This window comes from Eptesicus fuscus, chromosome 21 (assembly GCF_027574615.1).
Source record: "Eptesicus fuscus isolate TK198812 chromosome 21, DD_ASM_mEF_20220401, whole genome shotgun sequence".
In the NCBI taxonomy this organism is placed as follows: Eukaryota; Metazoa; Chordata; class Mammalia; order Chiroptera; family Vespertilionidae; genus Eptesicus; species Eptesicus fuscus.
In genome coordinates this window covers 48,109,011-48,124,220 of record NC_072493.1, presented here as the reverse complement: position 1 = coordinate 48,124,220, position 15,210 = coordinate 48,109,011, and the positions used below count along the sequence as shown (strand labels likewise).

The 15,210-nt window shown below is 47.9% G+C and overlaps 2 protein-coding genes across 2 annotated transcripts in view; both read right to left on the bottom strand.

The window, feature by feature from the left end:
• Nucleotides 1–10,288, bottom strand: part of NLRP2 (NLR family pyrin domain containing 2) — a 34,784-nt gene extending 24,496 nt beyond the window's left edge. Inside the window, exons 1-2 of the mRNA XM_054710074.1 lie at nt 10,277–10,288; nt 8,250–8,312 (exon numbers count right to left, since the gene is read on the bottom strand). Of these exons, the coding sequence (XP_054566049.1) occupies nt 8,250–8,312; nt 10,277–10,288 (75 nt within the window). The remainder of the gene's footprint in view (nt 1–8,249; nt 8,313–10,276) is intronic.
• Nucleotides 10,289–11,586: 1,298 nt separating this feature from the next.
• On the bottom strand, nt 11,587–14,655 carry LOC114229790 (leukocyte immunoglobulin-like receptor subfamily A member 2). Its single transcript, XM_054710073.1, has 7 exons — nt 14,599–14,655; nt 14,110–14,145; nt 13,661–13,945; nt 13,124–13,423; nt 12,122–12,421; nt 11,806–11,850; nt 11,587–11,675 (listed from the first exon to the last, which is right to left on the bottom strand). Exons 1-7 carry the CDS (start codon nt 14,630–14,632, stop codon nt 11,587–11,589), a joined length of 1,089 nt encoding a protein of 362 aa, XP_054566048.1. The 5' UTR covers nt 14,633–14,655.
• Between the last annotated feature and the right edge of the window lie 555 nt (nt 14,656–15,210).

Sequence of the window (15,210 nt, the reverse complement as noted above, 5' to 3'; positions counted from 1 at the left end):
TCTCCCTCTCCCTCTCCCTTCCTCTCTGAAATCAATCCTATATAATAAAGAGCTAATATGCTAATTAGACCAAACAGCAGAATGACCGTCCTGACAACCTTCCGGACGAAGCCGGGCTGCAAGGGCCGAGCCCCTCGCACGAATTTAATGCATTGGGGGCTTCTAGTAAAAATATATTTTAAAAAAAGAGAAGAAAATATTACCTTTGCAACAGCATGGATAGACCTGGAGATTAGACAACTACCATATGATCTCACATGTGGAGTCTAATGAACAAAACGAACCGATGAACAAAACAGAAGCAGAGGCCTGGATGCACGGGACAGACAGCAGGAGGAGGGAAGGGGAGTGGGAGGGACTGGACAACAGAAGGTGAAGGGATTGATTACCCAAAGGACATCTGTGCATAACCCATAGACACAGACGAGGGTGGTGGTGGCCAGAGCGGGGGAGGCAGGCTGGATGGAGGTGGGCAAAGGATGGGAAAACGGGGGACCTTAATAGTGCCAACAACAACAACAAAAAGACCATGGCAACTACCCCATTCCCAGTGCCATTTTTATGTGAATCGGGTGTTACCCATCTAATTTCGCCCTCGTTGAAAGACTTGAATGAGGTCATGAGTAAGGATGATCCTTTTAAAACACAGGGAAAGGAGATTTAAGAGAGATGAGCGACGGTCCTTCTCCGCCAGCTGTGGCGTGTGGAAGCCAACACTTGAATCAGACCAGCCTTCCTTCAGATGCTGTGATCACAATTCCTCTGCTAATCGACTCCCATAGACACCCCTCTCCCCCCAGCACCCCGACCCAGGCATCAGGTGCAAAAACAAGGGCATTTCAGAAGAGAATCGCCAACTCGTTAAACCCAGAATAAAGTCTTCCATTAAAGCCGGGAGGCGAGCCGATGAGGTGAAATGGGTCAGAACCTGGTGGGCCTTTGAGGCTGTGGATGGGTGGGCCACCTGCATCGAGCAGCTACATCGGAAAGAGAAAAGTCACACCTGCAACGGGTCCAAAGTCACAGCAAGGAAACGCATCTTACACCGAAGTAGTGTGTGTACACACGTGTGTTCAATGGTCGTATTTACATTGAGATGTCACCGTGGGACCCTTATGCGTGGAATCGAAAGAACAACATAAATGAAGAAACGAAACAGGAACAGACTCATAGATACAGGGAACAGACCGCGTGAGGGTTGCCAGAGGGGAGGAGGGTTGGGGGGCTGAGTAACAAGGGGGAAGGGATGAACAAATACAAGTGGGTAGTTACAAAATCGTCGCAGGGATGTAAATCACAGCCTAAGGAACAGAGTCAATAATATTGTAACGTCTGTGTGTGGTGCCAAATGGGGACTAGACTTATCGGGGAACTCATATCATGAGTTCTATGAATGTCTACCCACTATGCTCTACACCTGAAGCGAATATAAAATAGTGGATGTCAGTGTAATTTGAAAAATGTTAACTAACAAAAGAAACGTTAACAGGAGATTCTTAATGCTGGTCTTGACCTCCCGGTCTTGAACTAGCCTGCGTTTTGTCTGTATGAGGACACGTTTCCTAGAACAGTGGCCGGCAAACTGCGGCTCGCGAGCCACACGCGGCTCTTTGGCCCCTTGAGGGTGGCTCTTCCACAAAATACCACGGCCTGGGCGAGTCTATTTTTGAAGAAGTGGCGTTAGAAGAAGTTTAAGTTTAAAAAATTGGGCTCTCAAAAGAAATTTCCATCGTGGTCCTGTTGCTATTTGGCTCTGTTGACTAATGAGTTTGCCGACCACTGGAACCTAGAACAACGATTCAGCTGCCTGATGGAGACCCGTCAGAGAAGGACCCCAGCTCTTCTTCGTGTTTGGCAGACAAGATCTTAAGAAGAGCAATTTCAGGGGAGCGGTGGGGCAAGAAGCTAGACTGTGAAGGGCAGAAACATGCATGAGGTGTCTTGGCGTGGAGGCATGGGCATAAAATAAATGGAAGGACAAATCCATCTCTCTCTCTCTCTCTCTCTCACTCTCTCTCTCTCTCTCTCTCCCTCCTCCTCCTGCCTCAGCCTCTCAAATCAATTTTTAAAAATATCTGTATGTGCCAGTTGAGCATCAGCCTGTGAACCAAAGTTATACTTCTATTTCTAGAAACTTGGCTACGAAGAGTGAAATTAGAGATTCGATACCGGCTTCAGGGAAAATGGGAGCTTGGATCTGGCTTCATATGGCCACACATTAGCCTCAACGTTGACCATGGGGTGTATCTTTTACCCTTAAAACATTCGTTGCACGCTTTTCACACAAAACAGGTTATTTTTATGTTCTCATTTGGCCAACGTTAATCCAACTTACATTTATATCCAGTGATCTTGGGAAACTGAGCTTCAGCAAGAGGGAAAAAACACACAACTATTCAAAGTTATAGGAGTCATGGTCAGAGGGGAATCCGACTTGAAATTTCAAAGGTTTAACATAAAAAAAAAAAAAAAAAAGAGAGGAGGCATTTTTATTGTGGACTTAACAGCTGAATGAAGACAGAGACACATGGAGTAAAGAAGAAGCCGGGATGTTACTCACCTCGCCTGCGCCCGGACCCATGCTCTGACCAAAGACACCTGAGGTTTGGAAACCCGCCTATAAGAAGGATCTCTTCCCACCCAAGCTCTGTGATTGGCCCGCTGCCGAGAACTGCCCGCCTCCAGCGTGATTACTGGATAGGTGGAGACCCTTTCTCTAATTTGAGCATCCGTTCCCCTCACGTTCTCAACCTTGACTGCGGGTTAAACTCACCTGCCTCGAGCATCGTTTCCAAGTACCGAGGCCCAGAGAGTCTGCTGTCTACATCAGTGGGGGCTGCCCAGATGTAGGGGTGCTCTTAAAGAGTCCCAGGTGATGGCAATTGGGGCCAAGCCTGAGAACCAGGGCTTGGTACCTTCAGCTGTGATTAGCTGCTTCCTGCTGTCATACAGATATTTAAAAAAATTGATTGGAGAGAGCGATGGGGGGCGGGGGGGGGGAGAAAGGGAGAAAGAGAGAGAGAGAGAGAGAGAGAGAGAGAGAGAGAGAGAGAGAGAGGTGGATTTGTTGTCCCACTTATGCTGCGTTCATTGATTGATTCTTGTATGTGCCCTGATCGGGAATCAAACCGTGATCTCCTGGTTCCTAGGTTGACACTCAACCACTGAGCCACACCGACCGGGCAACCTCTTCACCTTTTTCACCCAGCTCCCCAACGCCCCTCCCCTCTGACAGCTGCCAGTCTGTTTTCTGTATCTACGAGTCTATTTCTATGCTGTTTGTTTTGCTCATTGAATTCCACATGTGAGTGGGATCGTCTGGTATTTGTCTTCCTCTGACTGGCTTATTTCACTTAGCACAATACTCTCCAGGTCCAAAAGCTGAATTTGAGACGAAATAGTCAACAGCTCCATTTTCAGAGCAGTGTTTCAGAAACTCAGGCATCTTCAACTTCTGAGACACATCACACTGGTTAGAATGCAACATGTAATGGATATATGAGGGTCATCTGGTTGACCACCTTACACTCAAGGACTGGAGAGCAACTAGGTCCACACCGGGAGTCTGGGGAAACACTTCTCTGTTAAAGGAAATCATTGCATGGCTCATAGGTGAGAATATTTGCTCTTTAGAGTAAAAATATTCCTTACTATAGCATGTTTTACAAGGGAAATTGAGACGGCATGTCCAGTGTTCAAAAAGTTTGTATTTCCTTTTTTTTTTTTTTTGTTAATCCTCATTTGAGGATATTTTCCATTGATTTTTAGAGAGAGTGAAAGGGAGGGAGGGAGAAAGAGAAAGACTGATGTGAGAGAAACACCTGGATCAGTTGCCTTCTGCTCTGGCATTGACTGGGGCTGGGGATCAAACCTGCAACCCAGGTACCTGCCCTTGACTGGGAATGGAACCCATGACCCTTCAGTGCATGGGCTGACACTCTAACCACTGAACACACCAGCCAGGATATATATATATTTGTGTGTGTGCATGTGTGTTTTTCTGTGGCTATTTAAGGAATACTGACCTTAAAAAAGAAAAGAAAGTAAAGACTACTGAACTGAGACTTCCTGAATATTCCACATTGTGTAACCATGCTTTGAGGTCAAGTTCCCCAAATGGGTTTGTTTGTGATTCACATCTTATATTTGGACACATGTTGCAAACTGCTCTCCAGAAATTCTGCACAACTGCCAACTTCTTACTTTTTTTAAAAAAACAAATGTAGTTTCGAAAGTCACAGAGATAGAAGAAGTGAGTGGGAGAAGAAATGGACTCAGGAAACATGTGATAGAGGCGAAAGAAGGGGCCCTGGGAGCTTAGGAGAGAGAAGGGTAAAGGTAGCTTGCACGGAGGAAGAAGAGGGGAAGGGGAAGGTGGGGGCGTGTTCCCAGAAGGGAGAGCCACAGCTTCTTCCTCTGATTCAACCACAGAGGCGGGTCAGCTGCTGCAGCCTCTGGGTAGCTCTAACATTGGCTCTTTCCTTCCTCGCCCACGGCCTAACTTGAGCTCAGACCTGACCTTCTCTGATATGGCTTCTTTCACGAGCCTGCAAATGGTCTCCCCTCTCCTCAGGCCCCTTTCAGTCCCATCTCCACTGTGGCCTCCGGGGAGATCTGTCTCAGACACCATTCGGATGCATCACTGCTCCATTCAACACTCCGCTTTCATTCCAGCCCCCCACCCCCTTTCTTTCCTTGTTCCCTCATTTAATTAATTTAATTTTTTATTCTTAAATTTTTGGAGCAGGGCCCAGACCTTTACGCATGTCTGACCTTCCTACCTGTCTCTATGTGGCCTCTTCTGCAAATCCTTGGCTCTAAGACTCCACCTCAGCTAGTCTTTCGTTGGTTATTCAGGGTGGTTGTTAATTCATTCATTAATTAAGAATATGTTTTTGTTGATTTCAGAGAGGAAGGGAGAGGGATAAAGAGAGAGAAACATCAATGATGAGAGAGAATCATTGATCAGAAACCTCCTGCACACCCCACACTGGGGATCGAGCCTGCAACCTGGACAGGTGCCCTTGACTGGAATCAAACTTGGGACCCTTTGGTCCGCAGGCCATCGCTCTGTTCGCTAAGCCAATCTGGCTAGGGCAAGTTGTTGTCTCTTGACTGTCTATATTAGAACTAAGGATTTTATAAATTATACTATTTTCTGACTGATGGCCTCAGCTGTGTGGAGAAACTGTAGGATCAATCTTTAACCATCCTCCTCCAGCTCTTCGCTTTTACAACACTTAGACTCTGCCATTATATATATAACACGTAAGTAAACATGAGTGGTCATATTCCAACAAAACTTTAATTATGGCCCTGGCTGGGGAGCTCAGTCGGTTAGAGCATCATCCTGATATACCAAGGTTGTGGGTTCCATCCCTTACAGGGCACATACAAGAATCTGTTTAATAAAAGGGTAATATGCTAATTAGACCAGATAGACTGGACATCTTCCAGACGTCCTTCCGGACAAAGCCACGGTGGTGTGGCTAAGGCAGAGGTGGTTAGGGATGATCAGGCTGGCAGGAGAGAGTGGTTAGGAGTGATCAGGCAGGTAGGCAGAGAGGTTAGGGGCGATCAGGCAGGCAGGGGAGCAGTTAAGGGCATCAGGCAGGCAGAGTGGTTAGGGGCGATCAGGCAGGCAGGCAGTGAGCGGTTAGGAGCCAGCGGTCCCGGATTGTGAGAGGGATGTCCTGGATTGGAGAGGGTGCAGGCTAGGCTGATAGACCCCCTCCCCTCCACCCGTGCACAAATTCCATGCACCGGGCCTCTAGTTAACCAATAAGTGTCTAAATAAGTGGAACAACAAATTGGTCTCTCTCTCTCTCTCTCTCTCTCTCTCTCTCTCTCTCTAAATCAATACTTATTTTTGAATATATATATTTTTTAATTTTAGAGAGAGAGGAAGGGAGGGGGAGAAAGAGAGAGAAAAACATTGATGTGAGAGAGAAACATTGATCTGTTGTCTCCTGTACTCACCCCGACCGGGGATTGACCCCACAACCTAGGTATGTGCCTTGAATGGGAATTGAACCTGCAACCTTTTGGTTGTACACTCCCACCCACTGAGCCTCCAGGCCAGGGCTAGACCACACATTTTTGACAAGAGGAATGGTTTTGGGATCTTTTCTGTGCATCTCTAGGCTGTAATAGAAAACCTGGCACCCAAGACGATTTAAGTATATTTGTTTAATCAGTGAGAACATACAAACAGTATTCTGCCATTGTCCCAATAACCTGGGAGGGTCCCGGGAATTGCTGGGTAATTACGGTGGAGATTCTGGAACTGATTGGGTGATAATCTCCCGATTCAGGGGGCGCCGGGGCCTTCTTTCTGGGTAACGTGGGTGGGTTCCCTCAGCCTGGCTGACAGCCTCAGATTTAGAAGCAACGACGCCAGTGGAGGGACCTTCCAACCGGCAGCTCTGAGTCCTACTGTCCAGAGCACGGCTCATCTCAGGACGACTGTGGCATACTCGCTGGCCTGGGTCGGCCTGGGCAGCAAGGAGGGGGCTGAAGCTGTCCCGTGGGTGGGGGCATCGAAGGCCACTTGGATATAGGTGACATCCTGTGGGTCTCTAGCTTCAGAGGCCTGAGGGAAGAAGGGAGACTATGATATGATGGTGTGATATTGGGGACCAGAGGAATTGTTGGGAGGGGGCAGAGTAGAGGAGGAAACTCTTACCAGTCTGTTCATGGGCTCCGTGGCCTGTTGTCTCTTTGTCTCGGTGACATCTGGAGGGAAGAGGACGTTGTTAGGGCTGCATATTTTATTTAAAAACTTTTTTATCCTCACCTGAGGACATGTTTTTTAAAAAATATATTTTTAGCCCTAACCGGTTTGGTTCAGTGGATAGAGCATCGTCCTGCAGACTGAAGGGTCCCAGGTTCAATTCCGGTCAAGGGCATGTACCTTGGTTTCGGGCACATCCACAGTAGGAGGTGTGCAGGAGGCAGCTGATGGATGTTTCTACCTCTCTATCCCTCTCCCTTCCTCTCTGTAAAAAATCAATAAAATATATTTAAAAAATATTTTTATTAATTTCAGAGATAATGGGAGAGAGAGGAGAGAGAATTATCAATTGGCTGCCTCTTTCACTCCCCACACTGGGGATCAAGCCTGCAACCTAGGCATGTGCCCTGACCGGGAATTGAATGGTGACCTCCTGGTTCATAGGTCAACACTCAACCACTGAGCCATGCCAGCTGGGCGAGGATATGTTTTTTTTTTAAATTGAATTTAGCCCTGCTGGTGCGGCTCAGTGGTTGAGCCTTGACCCATAAACCAGGAGGTCACGGTTCGATCCCCAGTCAGGGCACATACAAGAAGCAACCAATGAATGCATACATGAGTGGAACAGCCCTAGCCAGCTTTTCTCAGTGGCTAGAGCAGTGGTTCTCAACCCTCCTAATGCCGCAACCCTTTAATACACCTCCTCATGTTGTGGTGACCCCCAACCATAAAATTATTTTCGTTGCTACTTCATAACTGTAATTTTGCTACTGTTATGAATCGTAATGTAAATATCTGATATGCAGGATGTCTTAGGTGACCCCTGTGAAAGGGTCGTTTGACCCCCAAAGGGGTCGCGACCCACAGGTTGAGAACTGCTGAGCTAGAGCGTTGGCCCGTGGTTCAATTGCAGGTTCAATTCTGGTCAAGGGCACGTACCTCAGTTGCAGGCTTGGTTCCCAGGCGGGGGTGCATGGGGTAGGCAACCGATCAATGTGTCTCTCTCACATAGATGTTTCTCTCTCTCTGTCTCTCCTTTTCCCTCCCACTTTCTCTAAAAAAAAAGAAAAAACAAGGAAAAAATATCCTCAGATGAGGATTAACAATAACAACACCAAAGTGGAAAAACAAATCAGTCTCTCTCTCAAAATCAGTAAGTAAAAAAAAGAGAGAGTTATCACCATCACAACTTGAGCCAGCAAACCAGCACCCACCTCCACGCCTCTGGCTCCCTCACCCCCTTTCCCGCCCCCAGAAGATGCCTCTCCCCGCTTCCCTGTAGGATTTGCACCACAGGGGCCTCTGCTCAGGCTTCCCTCCCTCGCTGAAGGACTTACTGTTTTTGGCTTTGCGATGGCGGTGGCGGAGGATGAAGAAAAGGAGGAGGAAGAGGAGGAGCAGGAGGACGATGGCCACTGGGAAGCCGATCAGAATACCCTGGGGGTCCTGGGTCTGGTTGTGGTCTGTGGCTGCAAAGGAGGAGACAGTGTTGGGGCGGCTGCCCTTCCTAAAGTACCTTCGCGGAGGGCACGGGGCCGGGTGCCCCCCCATGCCCCGCACAGTCCCGAATGGTCGACCCCTGTGAGCCATAATATAAACAGAGCCACTGAAAAATGGATCCAGCCTGCCCTAGCTGGTTTGGCTCAGTGGATAGAGCATCGGCCTGTGGACTGAAGGGTCCCAGGTTTGATTCCGGTCAAGGGCACATGCCCAGGTTGCGGATTCAATCCCCAGTAAGGGGCGGGGTGGGGGGGGAACGGGGTGAAGGATGCAGCCAATCAATGATCCTCTCTCATCATTGATGTTTCTATCCTTCTCTCCCTCTCCCTTCCTCTCTGAAATCAATAAAAATATATTAAAAAAATAAATTCAGCCTGGCTGGTGTGACTCAGTGGTTGAGCATCGACCTTTGAACCAGGTGGTTATGGTTCCATTCCCGCTGAGGGCATATGCCCTGGTTGCAGGCTCAATCCCCAGGAGAGGTGTGCAGGAGGCAGCCAATCAATGATTCTCTCTCACCATTGATGTTTCTATCTCTCTCTCTTCCTCTCTAAAATCAATAAAACTATATAACACCCCCCCAGCTCCCATGATCCAACCAAGATAAATCAAGAGTGTGAATGTCATGCTAAACAAGGTAAAGTCAATCAAAAAAGTTAAGAACCGCCGGGACTGGTTTGGCTCAGTGGATGGAGCATCGGCCTGCGGACTCAAGGGTCCCAGGTTCAATTCTGGTCATGGGCATGTACCTTGGTTGCGGGCACATCCCCAGTAGGGGGGTGTGCAAGAGGCAGCTGATCGATGTTTCTAACTCTCTATCCCTCTCTCTTCCTCTCTGTAAAAAATCAATAAAATATATTAAAAAAAAAAAGTTAAGAACCATATGATTGCATTCATATGTGGGATATAAAACTGAAAGCAGCCAACAAACAAACAATACAAACAAAAACTCATAAAAACTCATAGACACAGTCAATAGAAGTTTAGTTACTAGAGGGGTAGGTAGAAGAGGGGCAAGAGGGGTCAAATACATGGTGATGGTAGAAGGCTTGAGTGTGGGTGGTGAGCACACAGATGATGTGCTATGGAATTGCACATTTGAAACTCATGTTATTAACCAATGTCACTCCAATAAATTTAATAAAAACTTAAAAAGATTGTAAAGGTAGCAAAACAAATGAGAGCGTTCCACTTCAAGAATGTAGAAGTGAGGCCTAGCCGGTGTGGCTCAGTGGAAAGAGCATCAGCCTGTGGACTGAAGGGTCCCCAGTTCGATTCCGGTCAGGGGCATGTGCCTTGGTTGCGGGCACATTCCCAGTAGGGGGTGTGCAGGAGGCAGCTGATCGATGTTTTTCTCCCATCGATGTTTCTAACTCTCTATCCTTCTCTCTTCCTCTCTGTAAAAAATCAGTAAAATATATTTTAAAAAAAAAGAATTAAGAAGTGAGCTGCTCATGGATGAACCTGGAGGTTATTATGCTAAGTGAACTAAGCCATCTATTTTTTTACCCCAATAGATTTAAAAAAATATTTTTATTGATTTCAGAGAGGAAGGGAGAAGGAGAGAGAGATAGAAACATCAATGATGAGAGAGAATCACTGACTGGCTGCCTCCTGCAGGCCCCCCACTAGGGATCGAGCCTGCAACCTGGGCACATGCCCTGACTGGGAATCAAACCAGTGACCTCTTGGTTCCTAGGTCGACGCTCAACGGCTGAGCTACACCCGGCTGGGCAGCCCCGGTAGGTCTTTTTGGCTTGTATGCTTGTGTTTCCCCTTAGGACTTCCTTCTCACTCTACTGCAGGACCGGTATTATCTTCCCCACGTTACTTGCAAACGTTATGCTCAATAGTTCCACACCTGTACCTACAGTTCTTCACCCTCTAACTCAAGATGTGTAAAGCCAACTCTTGAATGCATGTGAGATGTTGCCTGGCCATCTCAGAAGCAACAAGTCCACGACACAGCTCCTGACCTTTGAAATGCACTTGTCCTTTTCTCTGTGAACGGTCCCCCGATCCACGCATGTCATAGGCACCGACAGAGACCGTCATGGGTCTAAAGTCTGCTCATCATGTAGGGAAGCACTGACAGTGGCCTCAACCACAGAAGGTCTTGGGTGAACAGTTGTTTTTGTAATTTTTTGTAATGGAAGAGGAGAGAGAGAGAGAGAGAGAGAAGAGAGAGAGAGAGAGAGAGAGAGAGAGAGAGAGAGAGAGAAAGAGAAAGAGAAAGAGATCAATTGCCTCCCACATGTATGTGCCCTGACAGGGAATCGAACCCACCACCTTTGGTGCATGGGATGACCCTCCAACCAACTGAGGGATGACCCTCCACCAGCTAGGGCATTTCTCCGCCCCCCTTATTTATGTAATTGAATTTATTGGGGGTGACACTGGTTCGCAAAACCACACAGATTTCAAGTGTACAACTCAAAAAAACATCATCACACTGTTGTCTGTGTTTTACATATGTGTGTGTGTGTGTGTGCGCGCGCGTGTGCCTGTGTGTGTTTTATTTAATCCCTTCATCTTCTTTCATCCAGCCCCTCTGACAGCTGTCGGTCTGTTCCACGTATCCATGCCTCTCAACAGTCCTTCTTAATCCTTTACAGAATTTTTGTTTCCTTATATGTGGAGAAAATGCGGCTCAGAGGAGAAAAGAGAGTAGCGGGGGGACACCCTGAATTAATTGTAGAAATAGCTCTCAGAGCTTTAGTGTCCTCGGTGAGGGCAGGGATGAAGCCTCCAGAGAAAAGGTTGTCTGGCTATCTCAGTTATTTGGGGCTGACATAATGAATATCAATCTGCCCTCTGGGAGTCGAGCTCCATGATGAGAGCTAGGAATCCTAGATGCTCTCAGAAATACTGGCATATGGACCAATGATGAAAGGTACCTGTGGAACCTACAGATGTGATTTGCCACCCACAGACCATCTAGCCTTCTGCTCTTCCAACAGAAAACAGCCCCACCTCCTTCACCTGTACGCTCCCTGCTTCCTCCAGCCGTCAGAGGTCCTCCTAAAAAGCTGACTCTGGCCCTCGCCAGTGTTACTCCATGGTTAGAGCGTGAGCCTGCACATCACAAGGGTCCTGGGTTTGATTCCCGGTCAAGGGTACGTACCTGGGTTGCAGGTTCCATCCCTGGGCCTGGTTGGGGCATATGTGAGAGGCAACCAATAGATGTGTCTCTCTCATATCGATGTTTCTCTCTCTCTCTCTCTCTCTCTCTCTCTCTCTCTCTCTCTCTCTCTCTCTCCTACTCTCTCTAAAAATCAATGGAAAAAGCATCCTCAGTGAGGATTAATTAAGAAAAAATAAAAAGCTGACTCTGTCCCTGGTAAATGAGATTTCTACTCCATGTACTTTCCGTTCTCCACACAACCCAGAGACTCACCTTGTGGATGTTTGGGCTCCATGGATGTGGGGTCGAAAGGAGCTTCTATAAACAAAGATGAAATGGGGGTGGTTACTTAGTTATTCTCAGGCTCTTCCTACACAGACTCCCAATGACCTACATGGCCTCTTGGCCCTGAACATGTGACCGTTCTCCACACAACCCAGTGACTCACCTTCTGGATGTTTGGGCTCCACGGGTGTGGGGTCCAAAGGAGCTTCTGCAAATGAAGATGAAATGGGGGTTACTTTAATTCTTCTCAGGCTCTTCCTACACAGACTCCCAACGACCTACATGGCCTCCCTGGCTTAGAACGTGTGATAAGAGGGCTGCAAGGTGGACAAGGAGTGAGGTTGACCTCATAGCTTTGTGTCTAAGAGGAGGGTGCTGACAACAACTCCCCAGGCCGCTCTCCTCCTTTACCCAGTCTTCCCTCTAACTGGACATCATCAACATCAGGAGGGAACATATGGATGGACGGGCATCCTCACCTCTGACCTCAAGCTGCAATGGGTCACTGGGGTGAGACCATACGTAGGGGTAACTGCTGAAGGCACCGTAGCACCTGTAGGTCCCTGCCTGTGTGGCGGTGACACGGTCCAGGTGGAAGGTGGTCTGCTGTCCATTGTCCTGGGAAGTGGAGCTTTGTCTCTGGGTAAACTGAGGTGCCTCTTCTTTCCTGAGAATAAATGCTTCAAACTCGATTCTGGAGAAACACTGTAACTTCACATTGTCTCCTGGAGCCACCACCGTGCCACTCATGCTGGAGAGTGAGGGTTTGTCATAAGATCCTGAGAAAGAAGGAAGTTGTTGGTAAAGGGGAAGCCATGTCCATGTGCTGTGCCTCCCTGTTCCCCGGGAGCAGACGTGGCTCTGGCTTCCATCCCCTCCATGTCCCGCCCTGTTTCATTACATAGAACCATGGATCCAGGCTGAGCTGTGATAACAGGTGGGGGGAGATATCCTAGAAAAACAGGTATTAACTTTACAGGTGAATCTGTTTCTCATGCCACCCTCTACTTCCTCACCTTTTACAGCCATGAGTCTAAATTCCAAGACCCCTCTTCCCAGCCCCCAAAAGAGAGCTGACATCTGGTCAAACCCTGCTGAGTCCCTGAACATTAGAAGGATACGCTGCATTCTGAGCCTGAGTGCTCTGGGTTAGATAAAACCCTGGAAGGAAACATTGGGTGAGAACAGCTCACTCTTTAACATTTAAAAAAAAGTTTCAATTACAGTTTACATTCACTATCACTTTGTATTATTTTCAGGTGTAGAGCTTTGTGGTTAAATAATCATATGCTTCCAAAAGTGTTCCCCGTTGCTATTTCTAGGAAGCCTGCATGGTGAGAGCGGGTGAGGTGCTCGTGGCTTTGTGGAAGCAGATGGTGTAGCCAAGGGCTTCCCACCACAGTCTTCTCTTTCTTCCAGTCACTCCCTACGTGGACAGTGTCATGTCCAGAACAAGATGTGCGGATGCACCAGTTCCTCACCTCTGACCTCAAGCTTTAATGGGTCGCTGGGGTGAGACCACACATAGGGGTCTTCGTTGAAGGCACCGTAGCACCTGTAGGTCCCTGCCTGTGTGGCGGTGACACGGTCCAGGTGGAAGGTGGTCTGCTGTCCATTGTCCTGGGCGGTGGAGCTTTGTCTCTGGGTGAACCGAGGTGCATCTTCTTTGGTGAGAATAAATGCTTCAAACTTGATTCTGGAGAAACACTGTAACTTCACATTGTCTCCTGGAGCCACCACGGTGCCACTCATGCTGGAGAGTGAGGGTTTGTCATAAGATCCTGAGAAAGAAGGAAGTTGTTGGTAAAGGGGAGGCCACGTCCCTTCCTGTTCCCAGGAGAAGATGTGGCTCTGGCTTCTATCCCCTCCGTGTCCCGCCCTGAGGGAATGTGTCTCTGCATCATCCCTGAGGCCTTCCTGGTGGTAGAGGCTTTGCTGGTTCCTGCTCCGTATCTCAGAGCCTGGTTCTCCCTCTGCAGAGAGGTCCCTCCCGGCCCTGCTGCCTGGATCCTACTCACCCGTCATCACCAGAAGCAGGATGTTACTGATCGGTGACCAGTGTCCTCCTCTCTTATAGGAACAGTGGTACAGTCCTGTCTGGTCTGGTTTTATTTCTTGGATATATAAAGTGCTGGTCTTCCCAGCCACCAGTAATTTTCTTGCATCCCTAGGCTCAGGGTCTTCCACTTTATATATCTCATAGGCTTTAGCGTCTGTAGGCCCTTGGCACAGGATGGTTACTCGTTCCTTATATAGAACCATGGATCCAGGCTGAGCTGTCATAACAGCTGGGAGGAGATTTCCTAGAAGAAGAGGTAATAAATTTACAGGTGTATCTGTTTCTCATGCCACCTTCCACTTCCTCCCCATTTACAGCCATGAGTCTAAATGGTCTCTTTCCAGCCCCCAAGAGAGCTGATATCGGGCCAAACCCTACTCATTCCTTTAACATTGAAATGATACTCACCATTCTGAGCCTGAGTGCTCTGGGCTAGACACAACCCTGGAAGGAACATGGGTGAGAACAGCTCAGTCTTTTTAATTTTTAAAATATTTTTAATTACAGTTTACTTTCACTATTATTTTGTATTATTTTCAGGCATGCAGCCTGTTGGTTCGATAATCATATACGTTATAAAGTGCTTCCCCTTGCTTTGTCCAGTACCCTCCTGGCCCCATACGTAGTTGTTACAATATTATTGGCTATATTCTCTATGCTGTACTCTAAGTCCCCAGGAGTATTCTGTACCTCCCAATCTATACTTCTCAATCCCTTCACCCTTACACCCAGTCCCCATACACTCTCCTCTGGCAACCGTCAGTCTGTTCTCCGTGTCTGTGAGTCTGTTTCTGTTTTGTTTGCTCATTCATATTGGAGAACAGCCCAGCCTTATGGAACCGCCCACCTGGCCCGGTAGTGTTGTGTTTGCACCCCGACCCTTCTGTCCGCACTCACCGAGATAGAGCAGAGTGGGAAGAACCACGGACATGATTCTGGGTCCTCTCTTGCCAGTTGGCCTCAGCAATGCTGCCTGTATGCGGAATGGACTTCTCTGAAAGTCACTCCAACCAACAGGAAGTGGTGGGAGGGCCTTGGTTCTCCTCCCCAGAGTGAAGGCATGTCACAATGTCTTCTGCTAAAGCCTCGCAGAGGCAGCTGAGATCATGACATTAGTCCTCTGAACTTCAAACCTCCATCAGCCCCGCTTGGTCCCTATTTTCTGTCCCCAATTCCTCATGGTATTTAATCTTTCTGTATAAAGTGAGCAGTAAGAGGGATCACAGATGAAGAACAGGACAGAAGTAGTTCCCAGTGTGAGATCTGCTCTGAAATACTCTGTGAGCTCATGGCTCCTGCTACTATATGCTGAGCTTCCTCCTGTTCATGCTCAAAATGGGTCAATAATTGTGTCTTTCTGCAAAGCTATACTCACAGTGTGTGCATGTGGCCCAGAGAAGGCCCTACCAGGGAGCCAATGACATAATGATTAGTTCTTCGTTTGCTGTGCATGTTCCCACCACTCCGTTAGGATTGACTCTGTCCGTGGGTGAAAGTGATGAACCTATG